Below are 17,295 nucleotides of genomic sequence, written 5' to 3'. Positions count from 1 at the left end.
TAATAGACTCAGCAAAGGGTTCAATACAGCAAACAAACAAGACCGGGGAGAGAGGACAGCCCTGTCTGACTCCAGATTGGATCAGGAAACTTTCTAATTCCCAACCATTGATTGAGACTGCGCTACTGATGTTTGTGTAGAGCAGTTTGATCCAATTGCAGATTCCCTCCCCAAACCCCATTTTGGAAAGCACGTCCATCATATAGGTGTGCGATATCTTGTCAAAAGCCTCCTCCAGGTCCAGGCTGATGAGGCAGGTGGCCACCCTCCTGTCCCATACATAGGCAATTGTATCCCTGAGTAGCGCGAGACCATCAGAGATCTTCCTGCCGGGTACAGTGCAAGTCTGGTCAGGGTGAATCACCAACTCCAGAGCAGGCTTGACTTGACTGGCAATGACTTTGGACAGAATCTTGTAGTCAACATTAAGCAATGAGATGGGCCGCCAATTTCTGATTTCTGCCCTCTCCCCCTTCTGCTTGTAGATGAGGGTGATGATGCCTTTTATCATGGATTCTGACATGCTGCCTGCCAAGAGCATACTCTCGTATACTTCCAGCAGGTCTGGGCCAACCCAGTCCCACCGGGCCGAATACAACTCACCTGTAAGCCATCGCTTCCGAGAGTTTTACTCGTCTTGAAGGACTTGACAGCCTTTGTCAGCTCGTCCAGAATTAGCGGCTAGTCCAGTCTCTCCCTCATGCTGTCATCTAAGACCTCTGTGATAGATGACAGGAAGGACTGGGAAGCTCTGCTGTCTGTGGGCTTCACGTCTTACGGTCCAGCATAAAAGGATTTGCTGATCCTTAGTATGTCGGACTGCGAAGACTTTACCGAGCCATCCTCTTCCTTCAGGCTAGTGATCACAGAGCTCTCTGTGTACCTTTTGGAAGAAGTAACACGATCACGTCTCACCCTGCTCAATGAAGCGGACTCTGGACCAGATGATGATCTTGGAGATCTCCGTGGCAAACAGCGAGGCCTGCTGGCTCTTCACCTCATGGAAGTCCTCCTTGACCTCGGCCCCCATCGACTGCAGCCGGAGCAGATTTTGCATACTTTTTTGGAGTTGGGACATTTCCCTCTGTCTCTCTCTCGCCCTCTGAACACCTTTGAAGATAAAGAACCTCTTGATGTTCTCTTTGATCGCCTCCCACCAGCGAACTGGAGACTCAAAGAGGGGTTTCACGGTTCTCCACCTTTGTAATCCCTTCTGAGTTCCTCAACGTTCTCTGGGTTTAGCAGTGTAGCACTGAGCTTCCATGTCCCCCTGCTAACCCGCTGGTCATCCTGTAAGTGACAGTCAGCCAGTAAGAGGCAATGGTCGGAGAAAAACACCTGCTTGACGTCAGTGGATCTGACCGTGACAGCACAGGACACGGACAGGAAGTCAATCCTGGAACGGGCAGATCCATCTGATCTTGACCAGGTGTACACACGCTGCACTCCGTCTGCAGGTTTGCTGAGGATGATGTGCAGCTTGGCATCTTTTACTGTTTCTATTAGGAATCTGGATGTAGCGTCCAGTTTGCTGTCGTCACTGCTGGATCGTCCAGCTGCTTCGACGATGCAGTTGAAGTCACTGCCTAGGATGACCGGCCTGGATGTCACCAGCAGCAGTGGGAGCTGCTGGAAGATGGTCAGCCGCACGCTGCATTGAACCGGGGCGTGCATGTTGATCAACCGGACCAGGAGCTAGGCACTGTTGTACATTACATCTGCTGTGAGGAGGCGACTGCCCACCACCTCCTTAACCTCGGAGATGGTGAAGTTACCTCCCCGCAGCAGAATACCCAGGCCAGAGGAACAGGAATCATTTCCCCCTGACCAGACGATGGCCCATCTCGTTCTGTACATTTTGCACAATGCAAAATGATATGGATCTGTAGAACCGAATTCTGTCAGGTCGTAGCCAATGGTGCACACCAAGGTCACTATGAACAACATTCCATTGTGTAACAGTCTTGCAAGGTTATGCCGTTCAATCTCAGCAGATTGAGAAAGAACCATCGTCAGGGTACTCGCGTGTACAATAGTTTGAGATGCACTAGTGCTGTTGCAACTACTGAAAAGCAACCTTTAAATTTAAACTTTTTAAAACTCATTTTCACATTTGTTTTCAAACTGATAGCAGGTAGCAGAATGGTCCTTGGGTTTTGTCTCCATCTCTGGGGATAGGCTGTCTACTAATATTCATTATAAGCTGACCGACTCACACTGGTACCTCGACTACACTTCTTCACACCCTCCTCCTGTAAGGACTCCATTCCATTCTCCCAGTTTCTCCGTCTCAGATGCATCTGCTCTGATGATGCTACCTTCCAAGACAGCACTTCTGATATGTCTTCCTTTTTCCTCTACCGAGGATTCCTCCCCACTGTGGTTGACAGGGCTCTCACCTGTGTCCAGCCCATTTCCTGCACCTCTACCCTCACCCCTTCCCCTCCCTCCCAGAACCGTGGCAGGTTCCCCTCATTTTCCACCCCATCAGCCTCCACATCCAAAGGATAATCCTCTGCCATTTCCGCCACCTCCAGCACGATGCCACTACCAAACGCATCTTCCCCTCCCTTCCCCGTCAGCATTCCGAAGGGATCGTTCCCTCCGTGACACCCTGGTCCACTCCTCCATTACCCCCACCACCTCGTCCCCTTCCCACATTCCCCTGCAATCGCAGGAGGTGTAATACCTGCCCATTTACCTCCTGCCTCCTCACTATCCAAGGCCCCAAACACTCCTTTCAGGTGAAGCAGCAATTTACTTGTACTTCTTTCAATTTAGTATACAGTATTCGCTGCTCACAATGTGGTCTCCTCTACATTGGGGAGACCAAACGGAGACTGGGTGACCACTTTGCGGAACACCTCCGCTCAGTCCTAAAGCATGACCCCCAGCTTCCGGTTGCTGGCCATTTCAACACTCCCCCCGCTGACATCTCTGTCCTGGGATTGCTGCAGCGTTCCAGTGAAAATCAACGCAAGCTCGAGGAACAGCACCTCATTTTCCGATTAGGCACGTGACAGCATGCCAGACTGAACATTGAGTTCAATAACTTCAGAGCATGACGGGCCCCCCTTTTTATTTTTAGTTATTTTTTCTTTTTTATTTTGTGTTTATTTTATTTTAGTTTGTTTAGTTTGTTTCTACTGTGCCTACCCACCGTTTTTTTCATGTTTGTGCTTGGGGCCAGGCTGCTCAATTTTCTGACCATTAACACCCTCTCTGTACTAATGCTTTGCCTTTCAGTACACCATTAACATACCGTTTGTCTTTGCTCCATGACCTTCTGGTCAGTTATTCTCTGTGACCTTGTCCTATCAACACCTTCTCTTTAGTTATCTCTTGCCCCACCCCTGCTTTACTTACTTAAAACCTTTTACATTTCCAATATCTGCCAGTTCTGATGAAGGGTTACTGATAGAACATAGAACATACAGCACAGAACAGGCCCTTCGGCCCACAATGTTGTGCCGATCCTTTGTCCTCTGTCAAGGACAATTTAATCTATACCCCATCATTCTCCTTTATCCATATACCTATCCAAAAGCCTTTTGAAAGTCCCTAAAGTTTCTGACTCAACAACTTCCCCGGGCAAGGCATTCCATGCCTCGACCACTCTCTGGGTAAAGAACCTTCCCCTGACTTCCCCCTTATATCTCCCACCCTTCACCTTAAATTTATGACCCCTTGTAACGCTTTGCTCCACCCGGGGAAAAAGTTTCTGACTGTCTACCCTATCTATTCCCCTGATCATCTTATAAACCTCTATCATGTCACCCCTCATCCTTCTCCTTTCTAATGAGAAGAGGCCTAGAATGTTCAGCCTTTCCTCGTAAGACTTATTCTCCATTCCAGGCAACATCCTGGTAAATCTCCTCTGCACCCTCTCCAAGGCTTCCACATCCTTCCTAAAATGAGGCGACCAGAACTGCACACAGTACTCCAAATGAGGCCTTACCAAGGTCCTGTACAGCTGCATCATCACCTCACGGCTCTTAAATTCAATCCCTCTGCTAATGAACGCTAACACCCCATATGCCTTCTTCACAGCCCTATCCACTTGAGTTGCAACTTTCAATGATCTATGCACATAGACCCCAAGGTCTCTCTGCTCCTCCACATGCCCAAGAACCCTACCGTTAACCCAGTATTTTGCATTCATGTTTGTCCTTCCAAAATGGACGACCTCACACTTTTCAGGGTTAAACTCCATCTGCCACTTTTCAGCCCAGCACTGCAACCTATCCAAGTCCCTTTGCAGACGACAATAGCCCTCCTCGGTATCCACAACTCCACCAACCTTTGTATCATCTGCAAATTTACTGACCCACCCTTCGACTTCCTCATCCAAGTCGTTAATAAAAATCACAAACAGGAGAGGACCCAGAACTGATCCCTGCGGCACGCCACTGGTAACTGGGCTCCAGGCTGAGTATTTACCATCTAAGACCACTCTCTGCCTTCTATCAGTTAGCCAATTCTTAATCCAACTGGCCACATTCCCCACTATCCCATGCCTCCTGACTTTCTCCATAAGTCTACCATGGGGGACCTTATCAAATGCCTTACTAAAATCCATGTACACCACATCCACTGGTTTACCCTCATCCACTTGCTTGGTCACCTGCTCAAAGAATTCAATCAGGCTTGTGAGGCAAGACCTACCCCTCACAAAACCGTGCTGACTGTCCCGAATCAAGCAGTGTCTTTCCAGATGCTCAGAAATCCTATCCCTCAGCACCTTTTCCATCAACTTGCCTACCACCGAAGTAAGACTAACTGGCCTGTAATTCCCAGGGTTGTTCCTATTCCCTTTCTTGAACAGGGGCACAACATTTGCCACCCTCCAATCACCTGGTACCACCCCCGTCAGCAGAGAAGATGAAAAGATCATTGCCAGCGGCTCTGCAATTTCATCCCTTGCTTCCCATAACATCCTTGGATATACCCCGTCAGGCCCGGGAGACTTGTCTATCTTCAAGTTATTCAAAAACCCCAACACATCTTAAATCTGATCTGAAACCTTAACTCTGCTTCTCTCTCCACAGATGCTGCCAGACCTGCTGAGTATTTCCAGCATTGCTTGTTTGTGTAGCGTTTTACACAGCTTAGTTGTATATTAGTTGGGGATTTCAACTACCCTAATATCAACTGGGACATAAACAGTGTGAAGGGCACAGAACTGCATTCAAGAGAACTTTTTTAGCCAGCACGTAACAAACCCAACAAGAGGGGGCACAATTCTAGATTTTGTCTTCGGAAATGAAGCTGGGCAATTGGATGAAGGAGCAGTGGGTGACCATTTTGGTGATAGTGACCATATTACAGTTAGATTTAGCATTATTATGGAAAAGGACAAAGATAGGAGTAAAAGTTCTAAATTGGGGGAAAGCAAATTTTACGAAGCTGAGAGGTGATCGGGCAAAAGTGGACTGGATACAGCTATGTGTAGGAAAATCAGTGACAAACCAGTAGGAGGCACTCAAAAGTGAGATTCTACGGGCACCGTGTAGTTATGTTCCCACAAAGAAAAAGGGTGGTACTGCCAAACCTAGAGCCCCCTGGTTAACTAGAAGCATACAAGGTAAGATAAAGCAGAAAAAGAAAGTTTATGACAGTCACATACGAACATACGAATTAAGAGCAGGAATAGGCCACTCTGCCCAAAAAACAATATTTTAGAAAGCCTCAAGGAGTATAGAAAGTAAAGGGGTGAAGTAAAAAGGGAAATTAGGAAAGCAAAGAGGACATGAAAAAATATAGGCACGTAAAAATCAAGGAAAACCCAAAGATGTTTTATCAGTACATTAAGAGCAAGAAGATAATTAAGGAAAGGTTAGGGCCTGTGAGAGATGTACAAGGTAACTTATGCGTGGATGCAGAAGATGTGGACAGGGTTCTTAATGAGTACTTTGCCTCTGTCTTCACAAAGGAGAGGGATGATGCAGACATTGTAGTTAAAGAGGAGTATGAAATATTAGATACGATAAGCATAATTAGAAGGGAAGTACAAGAGTACATCCGTGAAAGTGGATAAATCACCAGGGCTGGAAGATTGTATCCCAGGCTGTTAAAGGAAGCCAGGGAAGAAATAGCGGATGCTCTGAGGATCATTTTCAAATCCTCCCTAGATACAGGCAAGGTACCAGAGGATGGGAGGTCTGCAAATGTTGGTACCATTGTTTAAAAAGGATGCGTGGGATAGGCCAAATAAATATAGGCCAACTAAATATAGGCCGGTCAGTCTGACCTCGGTGGTGGGTAAATTATTAGAATCAATTCTGAGAGATAAGCTAAACTGCCACTTAGAAGGGCATGGATTAACCAGTGATAGTTAGCATGGATTTATTAAGGGAAGGTCGTGTCTTACTAACTTGATTGTATTTTCTGAGGACGTAACAAGGAGGATTGATGAGGGTAGTGCAGTGGATGTTGACGACATGGATTTTAGTAAGGCATCTGACAAGGACCCACATGGCAGACTGGCCAGAAAAATAAAAGCCCATGGGATTCAGGGGAATGTAGCGAGTTGGATACAAAATTGGCTCAGTGACAGGAAACAAAGGGTAATGGTTAACGGATGCTTTTGCGAATGGAAAGCAGTTTCCAGCGGCATTCCACAGGGCTGTGTTGGTTCCCTTGCTGTTTGTGGTATATATTAATGATTTGGATTAAATGTGAGAGGCATGATTGGGAAATTTGCAGATGTCACAAAAATTGGCCATGTAGTTGATAGTGAAGAGGATAACTGTAGACTCCAGAATGATATTAATGGCTTGGTTGAGTGTTCGGAAAAGTGGCAAATGGAATTCAATCCAGAGAAGTGAGAGGTCATGCATTTGGGGAGAGCAAACAAAGCAAGGGAATACACAATAAATGGGAGGATAGTGAGAGGGGTAGAGGAAGTGAGAGACCTTAGAGTGCATGTCCATAGGACCTTGAAGGTGGCAGGACAGGTAGATAAGGTGAAGAAGGCATATAGAATGCTTTCCTTTATTGGCTGAGGTGTAGAATACAAAAGCAGAGATGTAATGCTGGAACTGAAAAAAAACACTGGTTAGGCCACAGTGGAGTATTGCATACAGTTCTGGTCGCCACATTATAGGAAGGATGTGATTGCTCTGGAGAGAGTACAGAGGAGAATTACAAGAATGTTGCCAGGGCTTGAAAGTTGCAGGTATGAGGAAAGATTGGATAGGCTAGGGTTGTTTTGCTTAGAACAGAGGAGGCTGAGGGGTGACTTAATAGAAGTGTACAAAATTATGAGGGGCCTAAATAGAGTCGACAGGAAGGACCTGTTTCCCCTAGCGGAGAGGTAAATTACCTGGGGGCACAGATTTAAGGTGATTGGTAGAAGGATTAGAGGGGACATGAGGAAAAACCTTTTCACTCAGAGGGTGGTGGGTGTCTGGAATTCGCTGCCCGGATCGGTGGTGGAGGCAGAAATCCTCAACTCATTTAAAAGGTACCTGGACCTGCACCTGAAATGCTGTAATCTGCAAGGCTACGGACCAGGTGCTGGAAAGTGGGATTAGAATGGGTGACTAGTTTTCTCAGCTGGTGCACACATGATGCGCTGACTAGCCTCTTTCTGTGCTGTAACGTTTCTTTGGTTCTTTCTATTTATGATGTATATTAATGACTTGGATGAAGGGACCGGTGTATTGTAGCCAAAGATACATGGGAAAACAAGTTGTGAGGAGAACACAAAGTGTCTGCAAAGAGATACAGATCGGTTAATTGAGTGGGCAAACATTTGGCAGATGGAATATAATGTTGGAAACTGTGAGGTTGTGCACATTGGCAGGAAGAATAAAAAAGCAGATTATTATTTACATGGGGAAGTGCGGCAGAATGCTGCAGTACAGAGGAATCTGGGTGTCCTTGTACAAGAATCACAACAAGTTAGCATGCAGGTACAGCAAGTAATTAGAAAGCCAAATGGAATGGTGGCATTTATTGCAAGGGGGAGAGAGTATAAAAATAGGGAGTCTTGCTACAACTGTTCAGGGCATTGGTGAGACTGTACCTAGAAGTACTGTGTACAGTTTTACCCTCCTTACTTAAGGAGAGATATACTTAGGTTGGAAGCAGTTCAGAGAAGGTTCACTAGGTTGATTCGTGGGATGAAGGGGCTGTCTTATGAACAAATGTTGAGCAGGTTGGGCCTATACTCATTGGAGTTTAGAAGAATGAGGGGTGATCTTATTGAAACATACAAGTCTCTGAGGGGGCTTGACAGGGTAGATGCTGAGAGGATGTTTCTCCTCGTGGAGGAATCGAGAACTAGGGGGCACAGTTTCAAAAAAAGGCGTCGCCCTTTGAAGACTGAGATAAGGAGGAATTTCTGGTCTCGGAGGGTCATTAATCTTTAGAATTCTCTTCCCCACAGAGAGTGATGGTTGAGTTAGACAGATGTTTGATCTACAAGGGTGTCAAGGGTTATGGGGGCAGGCAGGAAAGTGGAGTCAAGGCCACAATCAGATCAGCCATGATCTTATTGAATGGTGGAGCAGGCTCGAGGGGCCAATGGCCTCCTCCTGCTCCTACTTACGATCTTATAAATGTAAATTATACAAATATCAAATACGTCATTTATTCACTTTTCCACTACATGCTGAAATGTTGGCCCAAACAGTTGCTCTTAATTTCAAATGATTTTGGCCATTTCCCTAGTCGCCAAATTAATTACAGAATCACAGAATCATATAGTGCAGAAGAGGCCCTTCGGCCCATCGAGTCTGCACCGATGCATTAAAGACACCTGACCTGTCTACCTAATCCCATTTGCCAGCACTTGGCCCATAGCCTTGAATGTTATGACGTGCCAAGTGCTCATCCAGGTACTTTGTAAAGGATGTGAGGCAACCCGCCTCTACCACCCTCCCAGGCAGGGCATTCCAGACCGTCACCACCCTCTGGGTAAAAAAACTTCCTCAAATCCCCCTTAAACCTCCCGCCCCTCACCTTAAACTTGTGACCCCTCGTAACTGACCCTTCAACTAAGGGGAACAGCTGCTCCCTATCCACCCTGTCCATGCCCCTCAATCTTGTACACCTCGATCAGATCACCCCTCAGTCTTCTCTGCTCCAGCGAAAACAACCCAAGCCTATCCAACCTCTCTTCATAGCTTAAATCTTCCATCCCAGACAACATCCTGGTGAATCGCCTCTGCACCCCTTCCAGTGCAATCACATCCTTCCTATAATGTGGCGACCAGAATTGCACACAGTACTCCAGCTGTGACCTTACCAAAGTTCTGTACAACTCCAACATGACCTCCCTGCTTTTGTAATCTATGCCTCGATTGATAAAGGCAAGTGTCCCATATGCCTTTTTCACCACCCTATTAACCTGCCCTTCTGCCTTCAGAGATCTATGGACAAACACGCCAAGGTCCCTTTGTTCCTCGGAACTTCCCAGTGTCAGGCCATTCATTGAATACTTCCGTGTCACATTACTCCTTCCAGTGCATCACCTCACACTTTTCAGCGTTAAATTCCATCTGCCACTTTTCTGCCCATTTGACCATCTTCCTGTAACCTAAGACACTCCACCTCACTGTTAACCACTCGGCCAATCTTTGCGTCATCCGCGGACTTACTGATCCTACCCCCCACATAGTCATCTATGTCGTTTATATAAATGACAAACAATAGGGGACCCGGCACAGATCCCTGTGGTACGCCACTGGACACTGACTTCCAGTCACTAAAACAGCTGTCTGTCATCACTCTCTGTCTCCTACAGCCAAGCCAATTTTGAATCCACCTTATCAAGTTACCCTGTATCCCATGTGCATTTGCTTTCTTGATAAGTTTCCCATGTGGGACCTTGTCAAAGGCTTTGCTGAAATCCACGTAAACTACATCAACTGCACTACCCTCATCTACACACCTGGTCACATGCTCAAAAAATTCAATCAAATTTTTTAGGCATGACGTCCCTCTGACAAAACCATGCTGACTATTCCTAATCAAATTTTGCCTCTCCAAGTGGAGATAGATTCTCTCCTTCAGAATTTTCTCCAATAGTTTCCCTACCACTGACGTGAGACTCACTGGTCTATAGTTCCCTGGCTTATTTCTACAACCTTTCTTAAATAGTGGGACCACATTAGCTGTTCTCCAGTCCTCTGGCACCTCCCCCGTGGCCAGAGAGGAATTCAAAATTAGGGTCAAAGCCCATGCAATCTCCACCCTCGTCTCCCACAGCATCCTGGGACACAAATCGTCCGGACCTGGAGATTTGTCCACTTTTAAGCCTTCCAAAACCTCCAATACCTTGTCACTCTCTATGACAATTTGCTCAATTAAAAACAATGATAATAAATTCCGGTATTTACTTAAAACCTACCTCTTTGACCAAGCTTTGTCATCCTTGTAATATCTCCTTATGTGGCTCAGTGTCAAATTTTGCTTGATAACACTCCTGTGCAGAGCCTTTGGACTCTTTACTACGTTAGAAGTGCTATGGAACTGCAAATTATTGTTAGATTCCAGTTCTATAATTTTGTAATGGGGATTCTTAAGTATCCATTGATTTGCAATGTCTGCCAACCACCCCCTTCCCAAAAAGGTAGGTATTTTAGATTCCACTGTATAGCAATTCCACTCCAAACAAATGCCAGCCAACGTGTATTGTTCTTTTTCTGCCCCTATAATTTTTAAAGCATCGATTCCTTGCTGAAGTACAATTAGACATCTACCAATTGCACTCTGGTACCTTGTCCCATTGACCAAAATGGAGAGTGTGCTACCTATCTGACTGGGAAAAGCATCCTGCTCTCACTTGCAATCCACACACGTGAATGTCCTGCGGGATTCCTTAGATAGCGATCAGAATCAGGAATCCTGACCAATTTCACCTTCTCAGCAGTTAATTCTACAGTCCGCTAATGCTGCCCTAGCTGAGATTAACTAACTCAGCACAGACCTGGGCTTGAATCTCAGCACACTATGCATTTAATTACTGTTAGTAAATTACTTACCATCATTGGACCCCATACTAATAAGATCATTGGAGTCAACATTGTGTACTATGGCAGCTTTGTATCCAGCCCGTTGAGCATTCAATACCTGAGGAAAACAAACACAGGAAGGTTTGCTTACTTGTCAATCTGCAAGTAAATTAAGAATCCAAGAAAATTTGCTTCTTTTACAATGAGCATAGTATAGGAACATAAAAAAATAGGAGTAGGCCATTCGGTCCCTCGAGCCTGCTCCGCCATTCAACTATATTATGGCTGATCTTCTACCTCAAAGCCATTTTCCCACACTATACCCATATCCTTTGCTATCTTTAAAATCTAGAAATCTATCAATCTCTGTCTTGAAAATAATAACTGAGTCTCCACAGCCCTCTGGGGTAGAGAATTGCAAGGATTCACCACCCTGTGAGTGAAGAATTTCCTCCTCATCTCAGTCGTAAATGGCCTACCTGTTATTCTGAGACTGTGTCCCCTGGTTCTAGACACCTTCAGCAAAGGGAAACATCCTTCCCGCATCAACCCTGTCAAGCCCTGTAAGAATTTTGTATGCTTTCATGAGATCACCCCTCATTCTTCAGTGGGAGATGGTGGTGTAGTGACAATGTCACTGGGCGAGGAACCCAGAGGTCCAGGCTAATGTCCTGGGGACATGGGTTCAAATCCCACCATAACAGCTGGTGGAACATGAATTTAATTAATAAATTCAATTAATTAATAAAAATCAGGAATTGAAAGCTAGTCTCAGTAATGGTGCCATGAAACTACCATCGATTGTCATAAAAACCCATCTGGTTCACGAATGCCTTTTAGGGATTGAAATCTGCCATCCTTACCTGCTCTGGCCTACATATGACTCCAGACCCACAGCAATGTGGTTGACTCTTGAGTGCCCTCTGCAATGGTCTGGCAAGCTGCTCAGTTGTCAAGGGCAATTAAAGATGGGCAACAAATATTGGCCTGCCAACAACACCCACCTCCCACGAAAGAATAAAAAAAATTCTTCTAAATTCCAGAGAATACAGGCCCAATCTCCTCACTCTCTCCTCATAGGACAATCCCGCCATCCCAGGAATCAGTCGGGTGAACCTTTGTTGCATTCCCTCCATGGTAAGTATATCCTTCCTGAGGTAAGGAGACCAACACAATACTCCAGGTGCGGTCTCACCAAGGCTCTATACATTTGCAGCAGGACTTCTTTACTCCTATACTCAAATCCTCTTGCAATAAAGGCCAACATACTATTTGCCTTCCTAATTACTTGCTGCACCTGCATGTTAGCTTTCAGTGGCTTATGAACAAGGACACCAAGATCCCTTTGGACATCAACACTTCCCAATCTCTCACCATTTAAGAAATAGTCGGCATTTCTGTTTTTCCGACCAGATTTTTCCACATTATAGTCCATCTGCCATGTTCTTGCCCACTTAGCCTGTCTAAATCCCCTTGAAGCCTCTTCGCATCCTTCTCACAACTCACATTTCCACCTAGTTTGGTGTCATCAGCAAACTTAGAAATATAAACAAAAGTGTGGAACATCAATTGGAGAAAGAATGGACTTGGCTGTGGTTTTTTTATGCATTCTTGGGATGTGAACTTTACCGACAAGACCAGCATTTGCTTCCTATCCCTAATTGTCCTTGAGAAGGTGGCGGTGAGCTGCCTTCTTGAACCGCTGCAGTTCAATTGGTGTAGGTGCACCCACAGTGCTTTACTTTCTGCAGCAGTCTGATGCGACTGCGTGGCTTGCTCGGCCATTTCAGAAGGCAGTTAAGAGTCTACCACATTTATTATATCAGATAATTTAAAAATTCAGCTCAAACTATAGGACCAAAATTGAAGGTAATTTCGCAGATTGTTTTTTAAATAGAAGGTTGAGTGCTACAGCTGCATCATACATGTGTCTAGTACAATGCGGTATGCATTTTTCTGTAAATATGTTGATGAATCATCTGAACAAGTAGTCTTTTTAACTTGCATCTAGCTAGCATTATTGACACCCTAGGAAAAGGGATTCAAGATTGATAGCTGGATCCCATTGATTCATGAACTGTGGCCATTCCTTCTCATGCTCCTGGCTTGTTTTAGAGGAACTAGAAAATTGTGACTGGTAAAGGATCAAGTGGAACTTAGTGTGTGTCAATTGCATCAGACAAAATGTAGTTCCCTTCCCAAGCAATGCACTTTCAGAATAAAAGCAAAATACTGCGGATGCTGGAAATCTGAAATAAAAACAAGAAATGCTGGAAATATTCAGCAGGTCTGGCAGCATCTGTGGAGACAGAAGCAGAGTTAAGGTTTCACGTCAGTGACCCTTTTTCAGAACGTTCAGAATAGTTCTGCTCTTCTGCTGCTTCTCCAATGTGTAAACCAGAAAGCAGTATATCATGGTTTGTTTAGAATTGAGATCATGCTTTAAGAACCAATATAAAAAGATCTACAAATAACGAGAGTTGAGAGATCTTTTGCCTCTCCTAGGAGATCACATGGTTGCTGAGGAGAGTGGGAGAGAAGTATCGAGTCAGGATGTTCCAGCCGTCATGTGTGGGGAACAGGCTTGAAGAACCAAAGAATCATTGAATGGTTACAGCACAGAAGGAGGCCACATGACCTGTTGAGCCTGTGCCGGCTCTCTTAAGAGCAATTTAGCCAGTTCCACTCCCCCACCCTTTCCCCATAAACTCGCAATTTATTTCCCCTTCAAGTGCTTATCCAATTCCCTTTTGAAAGCCATGATTGAATCTGCCTCTACTCCCCTTTTAGGCAGTGCATTCCAGATCATAGCCACTCACTATGTGAAAATGTTTTTCATGTTGTCTTTGGTTCTTTTGCCAATCACTTTAAATTTGTGTCCTCCGGTTTCTGACCTTTCCGCCAATGGGAATAGTTTCTCTCTATCGATTATATCCAGTTCTGAAGTAGGGTCACTGACCTGAAACGTTAAGTCTGCTTCTCTCTCCACAGATACTGCCAGACCTGCTGAGTATTTCCAGCATTACTTGTTTTTTATTTCAGATTTCCAGCATCTGCAGTATTTTGTTTTTATCTCTATCTATTCTGTCCTGCTCCCTCATGATTTTGAATACTTCTATCGAATATTCTCTCAGCCTTCTCTTCTGTAAGGAGAACAACCCCAGCTTCTCCAATCAATCCATGTAACTGAAGTCCCTTGTCCCTAGAACCATTTTCATAAATCTTTTCTCTACCCTTTCTAAAGCCTTCACAGGCTTTCTAAAGTGCAATGCCCAGAATTGGATACAATACTCCAGTTGAGGCCAAATCAGTATTTTATAAAAGGTTCATCAGACACAGCATTGAGGTGTGCCAAGTGAATCAAGTATCAGCAGGAGCGTATTTAGGGGATAGTGATCACTGTATCATAAGGTTAAGGCTGACTATGGAAAAGTACAAAGAAGAATCCAGAATAAGAATAATTAACTGAGGGAAGGCCAATTTAAAGGGGTAAGAATGGAGCTGGGGTGAATAAATTGGAGTCAAAAATTGGCAGGAAAACCAGTAGATGAACAATAAGCTACCTTCAAAGAAGAGATATTTCAGGCACAGTCATGGTATGTTCCCTCAAAGGGAAAAAGTAGGGCAAACAAATTCAGAGCTCCCTGGATGACAAAAGAGGTAGAGATTAAGATAAAGAAAAAGTGTGTTTATGACAGATGCCAGGTAGAAAATACTACTGACAACCAGGCTGAATATGGAAGGTCCAGAGGGGAAGTGAAAAAGCAAATAAGAGAAGCAAAGCGAGAACATGAAAAGAGACTGGCAGCTAGTATTAAAAGGAAATCCCAAAGTTTTCGATAGGCATATAAATAGTAAAAGGATGGTAAAAGGAGGAGTAGGGACGGGAAAAGGGATTTACATATGGAGGCGGAGGGTATTAAATGTAGCTGAGGTATTAAATGAATACTTTGCATCTGTCTTGCCAATGACAAAGATGCAACCCAGGCAATGTTGAAAGAGGCGGAATGTCAGACACTAGAGGGGTTTAAAACTGATAGAGGAAGTATTAGATAGGCTGTCTGTACTTAAAGTGGATAAAACACCAGGTGTGATGCATCCAAGGATACTGAGGGAAGTGAGGGTGGAAATTGCAGAGGCACTGGCCATGATTTTTCAGTCTTCCTTAGACTCGGGGGTGGTGCCAGAGGACTGGAGAATTACAAATGTTACACCCTTGTTCAAAAAAGGTTGTACAGATAAGCCCAGCAACTACAGGCCAGCCAGTTTAACTTCAGTGGTGGGAAAAACATCTAGAAAAAATAATTTGGGACAAAATCAATAGTCACATGGACAAACGCAAGTTAATTAAGGAAAGCCAGCATGGAGTTCTTAAGGGAAAATCATGTTTAACTAACTGGATGGAGTTTATTGAGTAGGTAACAGAGAGGGTTGATGAGAGCAATGCTGTTGATGTGGTGTACATGGACTTCCCAAAGGCGTTTGATACAGTGCCCCACAACAGACTTGTGAGCAAATTTGTAGCTCATGGAATAAAAGGGACGGTAGCAACATGGATATGAAATTGGCTCAGTGACAGAAAACAAAGTAGTGGTTAATGGATGTTTTTTGGGCTGGAGGAAGGTTTGTAGTGGAGTTCCCCAGGGAACAGTGTTGGGACCTTGCTTTTCCTGATATATATCAATGGCCTAGACCTTGGTGTACAGGGCACAATTTCAAAGTTTGCAGATGATAAGAAACTTGGAAGCATTGTGAACTGTGAGGAGGACAGTGTAGAACTTCAAAAGGACATAGACAAGTTTGTGGAATGGGCAGACAGGTGGCAGATGAAGTTCAATGCAGAGAAATATGACATGATTCATTTTGGTAGGAAGAACATGAACAGACAATACAGAATAAAGGGTAGAATTCTAAAGGGGGTGCAGGAACAGAGGGACCTGGGTGCATTGTGTATAATTGAAGGTGGCAGGACAGGTTGAGAGCAGTTAATAAAGCATACAGTATCCTGGGCTTTATTAATAGAGGCATAGAACACAACAGCAAGGAAGTTATGTTGAACTTGCATAAGACATTCGCTTGTCCTCAGCTGGAGTATTGTGTCCCATTCTGGGCGCCAAACTTGAGGAAAGATGTGAGGGCATTGGAGAGAGTACAGAAAAGATTCACGAGAATGGTTCTAGGGATGAGGAACTTCAGTTATGTAGACTGGAGAAGTTAGGACTGTTTTCCTTGGAGAAGGCCGAGAGGTGATTCGATAGAGGTATTCAAAATCATGAGGGATCAGACAGAGTAGATAGAGAGAAACTGTTCCCACTCGTGAAAGGATTGAGAACGAGAGGCACAGATTTAAAGCATTTGGTATGAAAAACAAAAGTGAAATGAGGAAAAACGTTTTCACGCAGCGAGTGGTTAAGGTCTGGAATGCGCTGCCTGAAAACATAGTGGAAGCAGGTTCATTTGAAGCATTCAAAAGGGAATCAGACAGTTATACGAAAAGGAAGCATGTACAGGCTAATGGGGAGAAGACAGGGGAATGGAACTGAGGGAGTTGCTCTTTCAGAGAGCAGGTGCGGACACGACGGGCCGAATGGCCTCCTTCTGCACTTTAACGATTCTGTGATTCTATGAATATTAGTATTCATTTTCTTCCGAAGATGGAATGTTTCTCTTTCAGCGCCATGGCCTAACTTGGGAATGAACAAAACTTCCCAAAGCACATCTGGTTGATGAATTTCCCTCGTAACTGTAAATGTGAACACTGAGCACTATAAATTAGACTTCATAGCACATAACATTTATCAAGCAAGACTGCACAATTGTGAGGATGAGTGAGATTGTGTGTGCTTGTGGCTAGAATTTACAACCTTTCCCCATTACATCAGTGGCATTTATTGATCTCTTTAAACATAACAGAATGTTCAGTCAAGTATTAAAATACATATGAGCAATCTGATTAGCTGCCAGTTAAGATTGTGCAAAATTAACAGAACATACAGGAAAATGAAAAAGTTTATAAACTTCACTCTGAAGGGAACATATACAAAGATCTGAAAGAAAAGGGTTCTGGGCTGAGATCCAAACCAGCCAAATGTGTGTCCCCATCAAAAAGAGCTACGTACGTATTCATATTTTACGAAACAAGTGTCAAGGGGGCGCGGGGAGTGGACTTCTAGAAATAGTACTTTAATTTTACAGATGAACCACTATATTGGCATTTTATGAATCAAAGGGTTATCCTGCAATTCAGACACATTTAAATCAAAATAAACATATACAATAACTATGTGTAAGAATTTTATAAAATGTCCTATTTGAAACATTGTGAAACTTTACT

At 44.3% G+C, this 17,295-nt stretch overlaps 1 protein-coding gene across 3 annotated transcripts in view; it reads right to left on the bottom strand.

Annotated features, from left to right (window-relative positions):
* rnf13 (ring finger protein 13) overlaps positions 1 to 17,295 on the bottom strand; it is a 336,413-nt gene that overhangs the window by 111,884 nt on the left and 207,234 nt on the right. For all 3 annotated transcript variants that reach the window (XM_068042622.1, XM_068042625.1, XM_068042626.1), the window contains one exon: positions 10,992 to 11,079. In XM_068042622.1, coding sequence (XP_067898723.1) covers positions 10,992 to 11,079 — 88 coding nt within the window. The remainder of the gene's footprint in view (positions 1 to 10,991; positions 11,080 to 17,295) is intronic.

The sequence above is a fragment of the Heterodontus francisci genome, chromosome 11 (genome assembly GCF_036365525.1).
Source record: "Heterodontus francisci isolate sHetFra1 chromosome 11, sHetFra1.hap1, whole genome shotgun sequence".
Lineage (NCBI taxonomy): Eukaryota > Metazoa > Chordata > Chondrichthyes > Heterodontiformes > Heterodontidae > Heterodontus > Heterodontus francisci.
The sequence above is the reverse complement of the archived record's forward strand: the minus strand, read 5'-3'. Positions and strand labels throughout refer to the sequence as shown.